General features: G+C 48.5%; 1 protein-coding gene across 1 annotated transcript in view; it reads right to left on the bottom strand.

Annotated features, from left to right (window-relative positions):
- Positions 1-506: 506 nt before the first annotated feature.
- Positions 507-12,352, bottom strand: part of SF3B3 (splicing factor 3b subunit 3) — a 30,591-nt gene continuing 18,745 nt past the window's right edge. Inside the window, exons 17-26 of the mRNA XM_080410925.1 lie at positions 11,023-11,177; positions 9,750-9,924; positions 8,913-9,118; positions 7,821-7,977; positions 6,306-6,431; positions 4,894-5,106; positions 3,861-3,959; positions 3,264-3,407; positions 2,452-2,556; positions 507-1,436 (exon numbers count right to left, since the gene is read on the bottom strand). Of these exons, the coding sequence (XP_080267051.1) occupies positions 1,296-1,436; positions 2,452-2,556; positions 3,264-3,407; positions 3,861-3,959; positions 4,894-5,106; positions 6,306-6,431; positions 7,821-7,977; positions 8,913-9,118; positions 9,750-9,924; positions 11,023-11,177 (1,521 nt within the window). The 3' untranslated portion in view covers positions 507-1,295. The remainder of the gene's footprint in view (positions 1,437-2,451; positions 2,557-3,263; positions 3,408-3,860; positions 3,960-4,893; positions 5,107-6,305; positions 6,432-7,820; positions 7,978-8,912; positions 9,119-9,749; positions 9,925-11,022; positions 11,178-12,352) is intronic.

Below are 12,352 nucleotides of genomic sequence, written 5' to 3'. Positions count from 1 at the left end.
CCGGCCCCGGGTGGGGAGGCAGCCAGGGACCAAAGCTGAGACGGGAGGCAAAGCTGGGAAGCGCTTGCTATGTGGGTGAGCTTTGCAGCCAGCCAGCAGGGTCAGACACCTTCCCCGCGCCGTCCCAGCAACTCCTGCCAGAGCTGCAGCTGCTTCACAGGGCAGGGGAAGGAGCCCTGAGCCAGGGCCGGGGCCTGGAAGGGCTGGAGAAACGGTAGCTGGGGGAAAGACCCTTCCCCACGTACCCCGCCTTGTGTGTGGTGTGTCCGTGGGCCGAGCAGCAGCTCTGGCTGCAGGAGCACGGCCCGGCTGTGGGCCAGCTGCAGGGAGAGCGGGGGGCGCAGAGGGGCTTGCAGGCCAACACCTGCAGGGCCACAGCCCTGCTCCAGCATCCATGCAGGGCGCGGGGCTGAGGGTGTGCAAGCTCCCATCCTCCTCCTCCTCCTCCACCCCTCCTGCTCCTGCCAGGTCAGCAACAGATGCTGCGAAGGAGAGGAGCCCCCAAGTCAGGCAAGTTAAAAAACAGGCTTTTATTCTTCCATGTGCTGCTCACAGTCACAGCTTGGAGACACTGCTCTTGCCAAAGTTATTATGAAACAAATCAAGTCCCAGACTCAGGCCTCGCTCTTCCCCACCCCCAAGAGAGTCAACATTGTACAAAACTCTATTTACAGGGAAAACAGTCAGAAATGGTGAGTCCAAAAACCCCTTGCAATTCAAAAGAAAACGCTCAAGACAAGTGTGACAGTTACACCATCCACACAGCCAGGCTTCCCAGTGCCTGCTCCCAGGGCTGGTGGAAGCCCAGGGCTTCTCGCCACGGACTACTAAAAGGAGCCTGGTAATCCTGAGTCACACCACAGCTCTTGCCTCTAACAAAAAGCTGGGTAATTGCAAAACCCACTTGATCTTACAAAGGCTCAGCTGGATCTGCCGTACAGGGCCCTCTGCAAGGCCAGCACAAGACACACTCAGGCTCCCGCATCCTAAAGGGTGGGGCAAGAAGGTGGGGGGGCTGGGGGGCAGCCTGCACCCTTCCTTGGGCACTTCCCAAGAGGGAACCTCTTCGGCTGGAAGCCAGAACGTTAGGAGCCTTCACATAAGGAGCGGGATGTGTTGGGAGACCTAGTTATCTGATACCGTATTTACTGGAGTCACGTTACTTTGAAACATAAACCAAGCGGAGCAAACCAATAGTTCAAAAGGGAAAAAAAGCACACATTCCTCCTCCTAACGGTGTTTGGAAGACTGTCCCTTGCAGCCCAGTGAGGAGCTCTGCTCCTGCCAGCCGCCGCTCAGAAAGCGTAGCGTGTGCGGATGTCTTCCAGCTTCTTGGACACCTCAGGTGGGGTCCGGTCCAGCTCTTCGGCCACATTCTTCTGTTTGTTTGGCTCCATGGAGTTGAACTGCTCACACAAGTCCCCATCGATCACATTCTGGAGGGGCAAGGAGGAGAGCATTGAATCGACACAACACAGAGGCACTGAACCCTGCCTAAACGGGGAAAAACGGCAACAAACAGTTTGTTCCCAGGAGCTTCTTAATCCTGTCCTGGAAACAAGACCATGCTCGGTGACCTCATCTGCTGAATAGCAGCAGTTAGCACCAAATTAATTACTGGCCAGCTTGATTAATGAAGGAGAAACCCCAAAAGCCTGGGTGCAGCTGAAAAATCACACAAGGGAAGGGAAGATGGATCCAACTTGGGTCCAACTGTGCTGGGAAGGCCGGGGGCGGCTGTGAAAGGTGACTGAAAGGCATCTTCAGTCAGATGAGAGACATCTCTGTGCATGCTGCAAACTGGTCTCAAGCTCATCAAGAACAGGAACACCCACTGCACTTGCACAGCTGCAGCTGCTGGGACAGTCTTCTGACCGGTATGACAGACATTACTCTGGTAGCAGTTACCACACACTTACTCTGGTCCAGCACTCTGAACCCTTCCTGGTCACAGCATTTAGCAGTCCACAGCCTCAAAGTTCCTCAAAAGCAGAAATAGGCAGGAACTGCCATTTCTTACGAGATTTCCCTTGTCAATGGTGGTGGAGAAATATCCCCAAGGCAATCCCAGTCTGACCTAGCCACACAAACAGCTAGGTAATGCTGCTTCTCCCGATCAAAAAAGGAGACGCTGCGGCCAGTGGAGAAGCGCAGCAGCAGTGCCTCTGGGCTTGGGCCTCAAGACCAACCCTCAGAAGGTTCATTACAAGGGTTAAGAAACCAAACCAGACATGGTATTAAGTGCTAAGTACCGCTCTCCTTGTAGAGTGCTGTTCAACAGATAGCTTCAGTTCCTGCCACAGGCACTACACAAGTTGTGGTTTACATTGCCAGAGTCTTCCCCACTGAACTGCAACCACAAGTGGTTTCTGCCAAGCCTCAAAGCAGTTTTGCATCCCAGAGCGAGTCCTGCACGCCCATGACCAGCTGATCCTAAATACTCAGACCTACCTTCACCGGGAAGTAGTAGGAACGGAAACTGAGATGGTCTCGTCCGCAGAGAGGAGGGTGCTCAGACCTTAAGTGCATTTCCACATGCTGGAAGAAGTCATGGTCCTGGGGAGATTAAGGATCATTAAGAGAACAGTTTCCTACAGGCCAACACCACTGGCAGGGCAGGTTGACACCATCAGTCAGGTGTTCCTGCGCTGGCTGAAACACCGCCACTATCAGGTTCTGCTAGAGTGGCTCTGCACACAGCAGGCAAGGTCATGCTCATCCTGTCACCGCTTCCACCCTGGGAGTGCCCACAGCAGAGTTAAGCAGCCAACTGTGCCACCTCGGCCAGGATCAGCCTCCCAGGAATGGGAGCACATAGCAGCTGTGCAGCAAGGTGCAGCTCAAAGAAGGAATGTCTTGGCACCTGCTGCTCCAGGAGGCCACAGCAAACCGAGAGAATACCATCATCAGGAGCTGAAGCATCAGCATCTGATCAATAGAGTTTTACAAGCTATGCAAAGCGTGCCAAAGGATCCCCGCGCAGACTCTAAAATCAGCCAAGAGCTCCTCTGGAGTACGAACAGATTTAGCCAGCAGTGCACTAAGAAAAGCTCTTAACTCTTTGTGGAACTGATATAGGAGGAGCTAACAAGCTCCTTCTCTTCCCTTTTGCATCCCACCCCACAGCATTTCCTGCAGGCCAGGTTTTCACGCACTGCAGCGCCCTAGGGTTACCCTCTAGAGACGCAGACATTAATATACTGGCTGGGGATGAGCGCATGGAGAAGCAGTAATTCTGCAACATAACGATGGGGCTCACTTACCTCGTGGGAAGTAAAAGGGACCAGGATTCCTATCCCTCCCGATAAGGTGGTATAGACAAGAGACTCTGAGCCTCCTGGGATGAGTGTGGTCTTCTGTAAGGAAAGCACTGTCTCTCCCACGTGGTAATTCATAATCACTTCAGCCTGAAAGTCAACCACAGAAGAATGTTTTTTTTTTTTTAAGCTTTATATAAAAGCATAAAAAGACTTGAGAGGAAAGCAGAATAAATTTGGCCGCCTGCTAGTTCTGAAATGCCTTTCTAAAGAGGAAGTGCCTTCCACCTGCGACCAGATGGCAGAACTCAGCATGCCGCTCAATTACTCTCTTGAGCTGGACAAACGGATGCAAGTAATGAGGGAAAGCAGGAAAAGAAAACGAGTGTGCCGCTTCAATCAAACATCACCCAACAGGCATCAGCCGTGATTTCAGAAACTGAATTTGGCTCCCAGTGACAGTGAAAACTGATCCCCCACAGCACCACAGACGTGTAGGAGCAGAACTGCCGATGCAGTGTTGTCCAGGAGATGTAGAGGACTTCACAGAAAAGCAGCATATTCTTTTCTCACAATAACCACATGCTCCCCATGAAGCGTTACCTTCTGTGATGCTCCATTAAGAAGCCCCCTGTCCCAGAGAGCTTTGTTGCCTGTGGGATCCTCATCTACCTCATCGTTGGTGTTGGGAGGCAATCTCACCTGTGTTGAAAGAGGAAGAAAGAGTCAACAAGCTGCAGAGAAGCAGCACGTATTTCTGGAGAATCCCTGTGCCTTTGAAAGTCTGCTTTTGCAGACCCTACAAGAATCACTTTACGCTTACAGCAAAATCATCCACTTGCCCCTTCAACAAGGCCTTTAGAGTTCAATGATGACTGTATTGTCAATACCACTGATGGCCTATCACTCAAAAACACGGGTGGGACCCCATGACCGGCCTCTGCCTGGCCTGGCACTTGCAGATCACCCCGGGAGGTACGGTCAAAATGGTCTGAAGGTGGCTCCCGCTACAGAAATAGTTTGATGGGTGCGGGGCAGGAAACCCAAAGAGGATTGATTTGTGCGTGTTGGCCAAATCCTACGGGTGCAGTGTCTGACACTTGCTGAACTCTGTACTCCAAATCACCCAAGCACGCTTCAGAAAAGAGATCAAAGCTCTCACAGAAAGACCATCTATTCTTTCCTCCTCCCCTGCTGAAATCTAGCCAAGTGGAGAAGTGTCAGCACTGACAAAGCCAGCTTTCGAGAGGAAGTGACAGAAAAAGCTAAATGCTAGTGATGAGGTGTTGCCAGAAAAAGTAAGAGCGATAACCCTGACGCAAGTTCTTATGGGCCCCTTCAGCCACAAGCTTTGTTTCAAGGCTTATTCACAGCAAGTTTTGGGGCAATTTCAATAAAAGTTATTGAATGCTTCAGAAATATGTTTTTTTGACCTGCTGATGCTTTAATTAACAAACTGATAAACTGCAGCCATCCGCTATGATGACAGCTAGTCACTCTGTAAAAACAAGTGAATGGTAACAGGGCGTTGTCTCCAGCTAGGCATTGATTCTCATTCTTTCAAGACAAATCATGGATGTTTTGAAGAAAAGTATGTCATGTCCAAAAAGCCCGGGCTTCTCCAAGGCACACTCACCACGCAGATATTGCCAAACTTGTCTGCTCCAGCCACAGTGTCATAATCCAGGAGAGTTGCTGTAGTGACCCACCGGGGATAAGTGTCATCAGCAAAGATGATGAGCTGGTTCTCATTCCTTTTGTAGCGCACCCAGATGAAGCTCTCCTGAACGTCTGAAACAATCACTCTGTGCCCAATGGTTTGGATCCCACAGATGTAGTTGGCAATGTGCTTGTGAGAGAGAAAGGACAAAACCAGAGTGCTTCAAACAGGCAAGCATAACCCATTAACTCTACCCTACTCCAGTTGAAACACTTATTTCCCACTGTGAACCACAGCTCACTCCCCATTTCCCCTCATTCCCTCCAAAATTCTCTCTCCTTTCTGGCATACTACAGCTCCAATCTAAATACACTGTCAATACAGGGCCTTACAACCTAGCATCCGCCATGCATCATTAACAGTGGGGCTTACTCATCTTAAAGGTCTTTTCCAACCTAAACAATTCAATGGTCATTCTCAGCGTGCTGAGTACGAGTCATGTCCAGAGAACAAGCATTACTGGTGAGCCTATGAACTGAGATGCCAAGGATAAGCAGGTGCTGAATGCAACCAGGCATTGCTTCAGTGTCCCCTCGCTACTGCGGTCACAAAAGACCCAAGAAGGAAAGTTTCAATTTTTCACTTGAGTCACATTTTAGGAAAAAAAAACAAACAACAAAAAACCTAACACCCAAAACCACTTAACACAAAAAAAAAAGTTCCTCTATGAATTCCCAGTCTGCTCGTGAGCTTGCTGGAGTTCCTTTGTGTGTTAATGAGCAACTGGCACAGGCTCTCAGTTTGCATGAAGAGAAGGAGGAACAGGCAATTAAAAGTTAGAAAACCATGCTCTGCAATTTCTTGTCCTAAAGTACCAGAGATGCTCAGCAAGAAGGACCATCTGCTTCAAGCAGAAAATCTCCTGGGATTCTGCAGCTCCAAAGAGGTGCCCATATGCACCCTCCAACTTCTGCTGATCACCTAACCTAAGGAACCATTTCCAGCAGCTGTTGTTTTGTATCTGGACAAGAGCTTTAATATTTGCAGCAGCTGGCCAAAGGCACGGTCCGTACAGGCTTGTGAAACTCCTGCACATGCCCGTTAACAGCCTGCACTGAGCTGGTACAGAAAGGAACCTGTGGCACTACCACCTGAACGGTGCCGGGGAAGCCATGTGTGCTCGGGGTGCAGAGGGGCAGCACAATGGCCCAGGCCAGCCAGAGCTGCCAGCACCACTCCAGATGCGTGCAGCCAGGGCACACCAGCTGTGAGGTCCAAGTGCACAGACAGGCTTGGGCTGGAGGAGCAGCTAAACCCTTGTTCCACTCCCGCCGTAAAGCATCATTTGCTCCAAATTAACAGCTCTTGTCAAGAACAGAAGCCAGTACCTTATTCTCACACTTGCGAAGCAGTTTCTTCTTGCCCAGGTCGTACACACGCAAGAGCTTTCCAACTCCAATTAAGACTCTACCTTGGAACGGAGCAATGGCTGCAGGAACCTCCTCCACAGGGGTCTAGAGAGGGAAGAGGAAGACTCTGAAACCCCCATTAACAGAGTTAACCTTACACCAAGCTTCAGAATGGGTTCAACTAATAGTTCGGTTGAAGCTCATTGGCCTGTGCCAAGGCTTTCAATGTAAAAGGCCCATGACAATCTTTTGCTACAGGAGGGGCCAAAGGTCAGCCTTCTGACAGCAGCGCACACCACGTGGTGCTAACAGAGCTCTCAGTACTACACAGACAATGCACTGCTGGCAGCGCACCTTAACTGAGGCGTAGGACTGCTCTAAGAACCCCACACTGGGCAGGCAGCAAAAACAGGGGGAAAAAAAAAAAAAAAAAAAGACATCTTGTTGCCTCAGTTCTTATTTTTGATTTACACCCAACAGAAAGACTTGATACTTTGCCCAAATCCACCCAGATCGTCTGTTTTTAAAACAAAAGGCATGAATCTAATTCAGCCATCTGCCACAGATACTCTGAAGCTGCCACTGAAGAAAATGTGAAATCAGAACAATTACAGTGTGCCCACAATTCCAGTAACTCAGGGCTGAAAAATCTCCTACCACTGATCAATCCAAAAGGATCAGCCACAGCAGAGAATGGGAACACGTGGAGAGCTTTCAGTTATAGTGTTCCTAGCTTGGTTGCACTGGCTAAGAGAAGTTATTTCACACCATCAGCTCTGCCTGCTTTCAAGTGGGTGGTTCAGTGGCACCAGAAAAGGCCCCAGTCCAGGACAGAACCCACTCCACTCATTGCATCAAGACCGTAGGAAGTGAATAAGCCACAGCATTCCTTTCCATGTGCTCATCTGCTCATATCTCAGCCATGCTGGAAGCATGTGGGAAGGAGAATAGAATTTTGTTTTAATGTAATTCTGCTGAAACCCTCGCTAAAGCCCCAGAGACCTGTCACAAGTTGGTCACTAGGTGACTAATTATTTTTACATGCAACCAAAACAGCATCAGAGGAAAGATGACAGCTCACACCAGCTTTATGTGGCCAGCCAAGGACTGGGAGCCTTAGCACCAGGGCTCAAGTGACCCAAGTATGAATTCATTTCGTAAACAAGAGCTCAGAGCAGCTCTCTGAGGTCATATTCCAAAACTGAAAGAGTTGTTTCTCTCTCCTTCCTAACAGGGCATGAGAAACACTGCTCCCTTCCCATTTATCCAATTAGATGGGTAAGACTGGGACTCTCAGATCTGTGTTCAGTCCTCAGCTCTGCAAAAGATGTCCCCAGTGATTTTGCAGGAGGCAGCTTCTTCATGGCTGCTTCCAGTGTGCAGTATCAACATGGTGATCTTGCCCAGGATTCAGTGAGTACTGCACTACTATCACAGCATTCAGGGTGAAGTAACAGCTATTCCAACTCTAAATGACTCAGTCATCCCTCTCACCTTGTGCAGAAACTCCAGCTTCTCACCACTATTCACCAGCTTGTACGTGTAGACAAAGCCCCCAGCAACTGAGCGTGGGTTCAGAATCAGGTCCTTGGCGACTCCCACCAGTACATACCACTCATCACCAGTGTTGGAGAATCGGCACACAGCCACACTGCGGATAACAAGACACGTCAGGAGATCAGCATCATCACAACACAAACGAACACTGCACACCCAGACTGAATTCCCTGACAGCACAACCTGCACCTCCCAGGCACAGATTCAGCAGCCCAACCTTCCAACCCTGACATTTCATTTTCAGAGGTCATTTTTCCTCCCTGCAGAAAGGTTTAAACACACATCCCTTCATTCTTCCACATTCCCCACATAAAAAGATGTGCTCCAGCTGTCACATATGCCCAAAGCACTACTTTTATGTTTTCACAATGCCCAAAGTGTTACTTTTATGCTTTCACAGGCTGGACACTGCCTAGCAATGTGCAAAGCTCCAGCAGAGGCTGTTTTTCCAAGGCCATTCCAACTTAGACATGCACATAGTAACTTTCCTCATCCTGAAGTGTTATTTCCTGCCCAGTGCCTAGCTCAGCCAGGTTGGGAATCCCGGACAAAACAGGACAGAATCAACCTTTTGGACTAGCATGACCTAACTCCACTTTGCCTGCTCAAGCACTCACTATTCTCCATGGTTATTGTGTTGGTCTTCCCCTCCAGCCCCTCTAACACTTCCTTTCCACTTATCTATGCCCAGTTTATCTGGATGAGAAGAGGAAGTGAGAGACAGCAGCACATTCCCTTGTTCCCAGGTCTCTTATCTGTCACTTACATCCCCATGTTCTTTAAGCACTGGGGTCCAGCAAACACCAGTTCTTAGTGTCACATGCAGACAGATGAGGGTGGGAAGGGAAGGAAAGGGAAGACAAAAGCTTTAAGCACGTGGCAATCACTTCTGGAATTTCAAGCCAGCCTCCTGATAACATGCTGCACCTGGATTTCCACTCAGTAGCAGCTAAGCAAAAGACAGAAAAACCCAAACACGTAAGACTCATCACAAGTAGAAATTCTTGCTGATCTGGTGATGCTTCTTACCTGAAGGCAGCTTCGTTCTGCTCTAGCTGGACCAGATCCAACGTATTTCCCTGGATGGGGTTCATCACCCTGATAACAGAGGCCCACTGTCCATTCCCTGCCTTGGGAGCGCCGAAGATGGACTCGGGAAGATTCTCGTTCAGAAAGGCTGCGGCCATCTCTGCAGCCAGCTCCCTCTCATCTTCACCTGCAGCCTCCACCATTTCCTACAGCACACGAAAGGACACGGAAACAAACAGCTCAGTGAATTTATATTTCCAGACACATGCTGCTGCTCTGCGTAAAAAAAAATAGCCTTCTTTTTCCCCTAAGCTCGGGCATTCCGGGGCAAGGTACTGCCTGTGAAGACACGAAAGCCGACAAATCCCAAAACTTCCACCCACCCTGAGCTTATTCCCAAGCGAGCCTCTGCAGCTCAGAGCACAGCAGTGTCAACTCTGCCCTGCCCAAGTGGCAGCTGATTTGGAGAAACAGCTCCCCAGACAACTCTGGAAACAACACTGAGAAGAAAATAACCCACTGAAATCCAAACATCCTCTAACCGTCACAGAAAACCCAGAGAGCAATGTTACACAAGCACGATTGTCCTCCAATATGTGGTTCTTGAAGCCTGCCATAATAACATGCAAAGAAAGGAGCACTGGGAAGTAGTGTATTCTACTGAAATTTCAGTTTTGAGGAAGATCTTCACTCCCTTCAGTCCCTGCCTTCGCACAGGGCACAAAAACTAGCAGGCAACGGCAGCAGGGAACTAGTGAGCAGGGAGGATTTCAAGCTGCAAAAGTCTCCTCCCAGGACTTTTTTCCCCCAACATGTACCTGCTCCCACCCCAATTACCTCAGCCATTTGCTGCTTCCTCTGTGCCTTGGTAGCCTCGGTGTAAGCATTGTGGTCCGTCTCAATGATGATCAAGTTGTTGCTCTCTGGGTGAATGACAAATTTTCGGGGTGTGTACTGCAACGGGAAGGCCACCTGGTTGAAGACTGCCCCCAGCTTCTCCAGTGCCAAAATCCTAGGGGACAAAGATGTGACATGTTGACCAAGGTCCAAAACCAACTGTTCAAGAGAACAAAACTGGAGCTGAGCTTTACATCTGTGAAACTGGCTAGTGCTGGAGACAAGCAGCACTTTCCTTGGGCCAGACAGCAACTAGCACACAGCTCCAGGGAGCAGAGCAAAGCTAGCATCCTCAGCGGGTGCCTGTGCTGTGGGACAGGTGTGCTCTGCAGTGCAAGGTCCTTGACTTGAGGGTTCTCACTGTCCCAGCTTGTGTTCTGAGTGGTGCTGATGCAAATTCCCAAGAGGAACAAAGAGCACATGGAAGAAGGAAACTGCACATCTGGGGAACACATCATCTGAATTTAAATGTGACACAGACTTTGACACGTAATCAAATGCTCCTCAGAGGCACTTTAGTTAAAACAGTTTGAAAAATGCAATGCCAACTCTTTCTTCCTGTGACTTGCCAGCTGAAATGCCAGTTCTTCTGGCATCTGGTGACTAAAAACCACAAGTCTCTCCAGAAAGAATGACTCCTTTAAAAGCAATGAATGCTATAATATTTCAATGAGGACAGATATGAAAAAAGTGCCTGTTCAAGTGCATACAGCAGAGCTCCTGAATTTACAGTCCATTATTTTCATTTATTTTTTTAATATCCAAGATGAACTTTATAAAAAAAGGCAACAAATACAGCCCTGTCATGCCTCCAATTTCTTAAATCATATGACTCATTTTCTGCAAAGCAGCCAATTCAGATCAAACACCACAAGATCCTAATACACAATAGGTTCACGTTTATTAAAAGCTTCCCTCTCCAAGGATCAGAGAATTTAAGGGTAACTTGAATTACACTTGTTATTTAAAAAAGCTAAAAAATACATATCAGAAGCACATCCTATTTCTTTTTGTCCTTGTATTCTTATTTGTTTTCTGAAACTCATCCAAGTGTTTCTATCAAATCATTATCCATCACCAAATAACCTCAAAAAGACCTTAATTTTAGGTCACTTTACCTCTTTCCTTCCGAATGTCTAGTGAGAATTCACTACCCCTCCGTCAGCCTAGCATCCCGGTCCAGAAGCGTTTGTGTTCCCCCATCAGTTCTTACCTCAATGTGTTTGTGGAGATGGCTACAATGCCCTCTGGGCACTGCTCAGAAGCAAAACCAGATGCGAACTCCAGTGTCTCATAAGACAGGGGAGTCAGGTGGAAGCGTGACTGATAGGAATAGCTGAGCCACGAACGGCTTGACATGGCCAGCACCTGGGAAAGACAAGAGATTAGGTTTGGGGATGGAGGCAAGCTCACTCCTAGCAATATGAATGGATGTACAGTGTCAGACTCCTGTCCTATAAACAACTGAACTCCTGGTGGACTCCACTCAGAGCATATATTCAGAGATAACTGCCTGCTCTCAAGAGACCGCTTATCTGGAAACTGTGCACAACACAAAGAGGAACTTTGAAGCACTATCAAGATGACAAATACTCAAATAGAGGCACAATATAAACTGTTATCCATAAAAGCCAAGATCAACAAGTACTTTCCTATCTGTTTTTTTGTTTTGAACAATAGCCTGTTCTAATGGGAACAAGTCTTTTAAAACAAATACTCTACTGCTTTGTCACAATCCAAATGCTGTAGCACTCAAGTGAAACTGAGTTAAAATAATCGGTAGCTTATTTTCAATCAAGTTAAGGGAAACAAAGGAAGCAGACGGACTTACAAACTCTTCAGGTCTATGCATTTGGCTAAATCAATTTCAGTACAACCTCACTATCTGCCTGAGCAACAACAGCTGGAATTACACTGAAACACTCACAGGCTACCAAGTCCATCACTGACCGGTCTAAGCAGCATGCTTTTTCCCCTCATCGTGTGAGACAAAGAACCAAGACTGGTCTCGAAGTACAAAAGCACTCTGCTATTCTATAAGCATTCTCTGCTAGAGCTGCAAAGCACCTCATCTCCAAGTGACAGCTGCCAGACCGGCAGGAGCAAGTTGAAGAGGTTCACCCAGTGTACCGTAACATTAAAGCAGAGCTCACATTCCCAGATCCATCCCCCTACACTGACCAGCAATCTTTCTCAACTCCGAAGGTGTCATCCAAAAATGAGTCACGCAGGGGGCGGCTGATCTCCCCAGTGCCACATCAGAAGGGCGGGATATGGCACTACTGATAAAACACGTTCTTCCCTCTATGCCAAATCCTGCAAATATTTCCTTGAACCATGCATGGCAGCTGTCCAGCCCCTGGCTGAGCCGTTTTCAACATGCACGGGAGACAACATCCACTGCCATCAAGCAGCCTAGGGGTAAGATTTCTGCAAGGGGCTCTTTCCATCCCTGTGCGCCAAGGCAGACAAGATGAGGTTCTTCATCAGTTCAGTGTCTCCAAGCCCAAGGATCTACTCTGTGCTTTCCAGGCACACTGCAA

The sequence above is a fragment of the Falco punctatus genome (assembly GCF_963210335.1).
Source record: "Falco punctatus genome assembly, chromosome: 14".
Classification (NCBI taxonomy): domain Eukaryota; kingdom Metazoa; phylum Chordata; class Aves; order Falconiformes; family Falconidae; genus Falco; species Falco punctatus.
The sequence above is the reverse complement of the archived record's forward strand: the minus strand, read 5'-3'. Positions and strand labels throughout refer to the sequence as shown.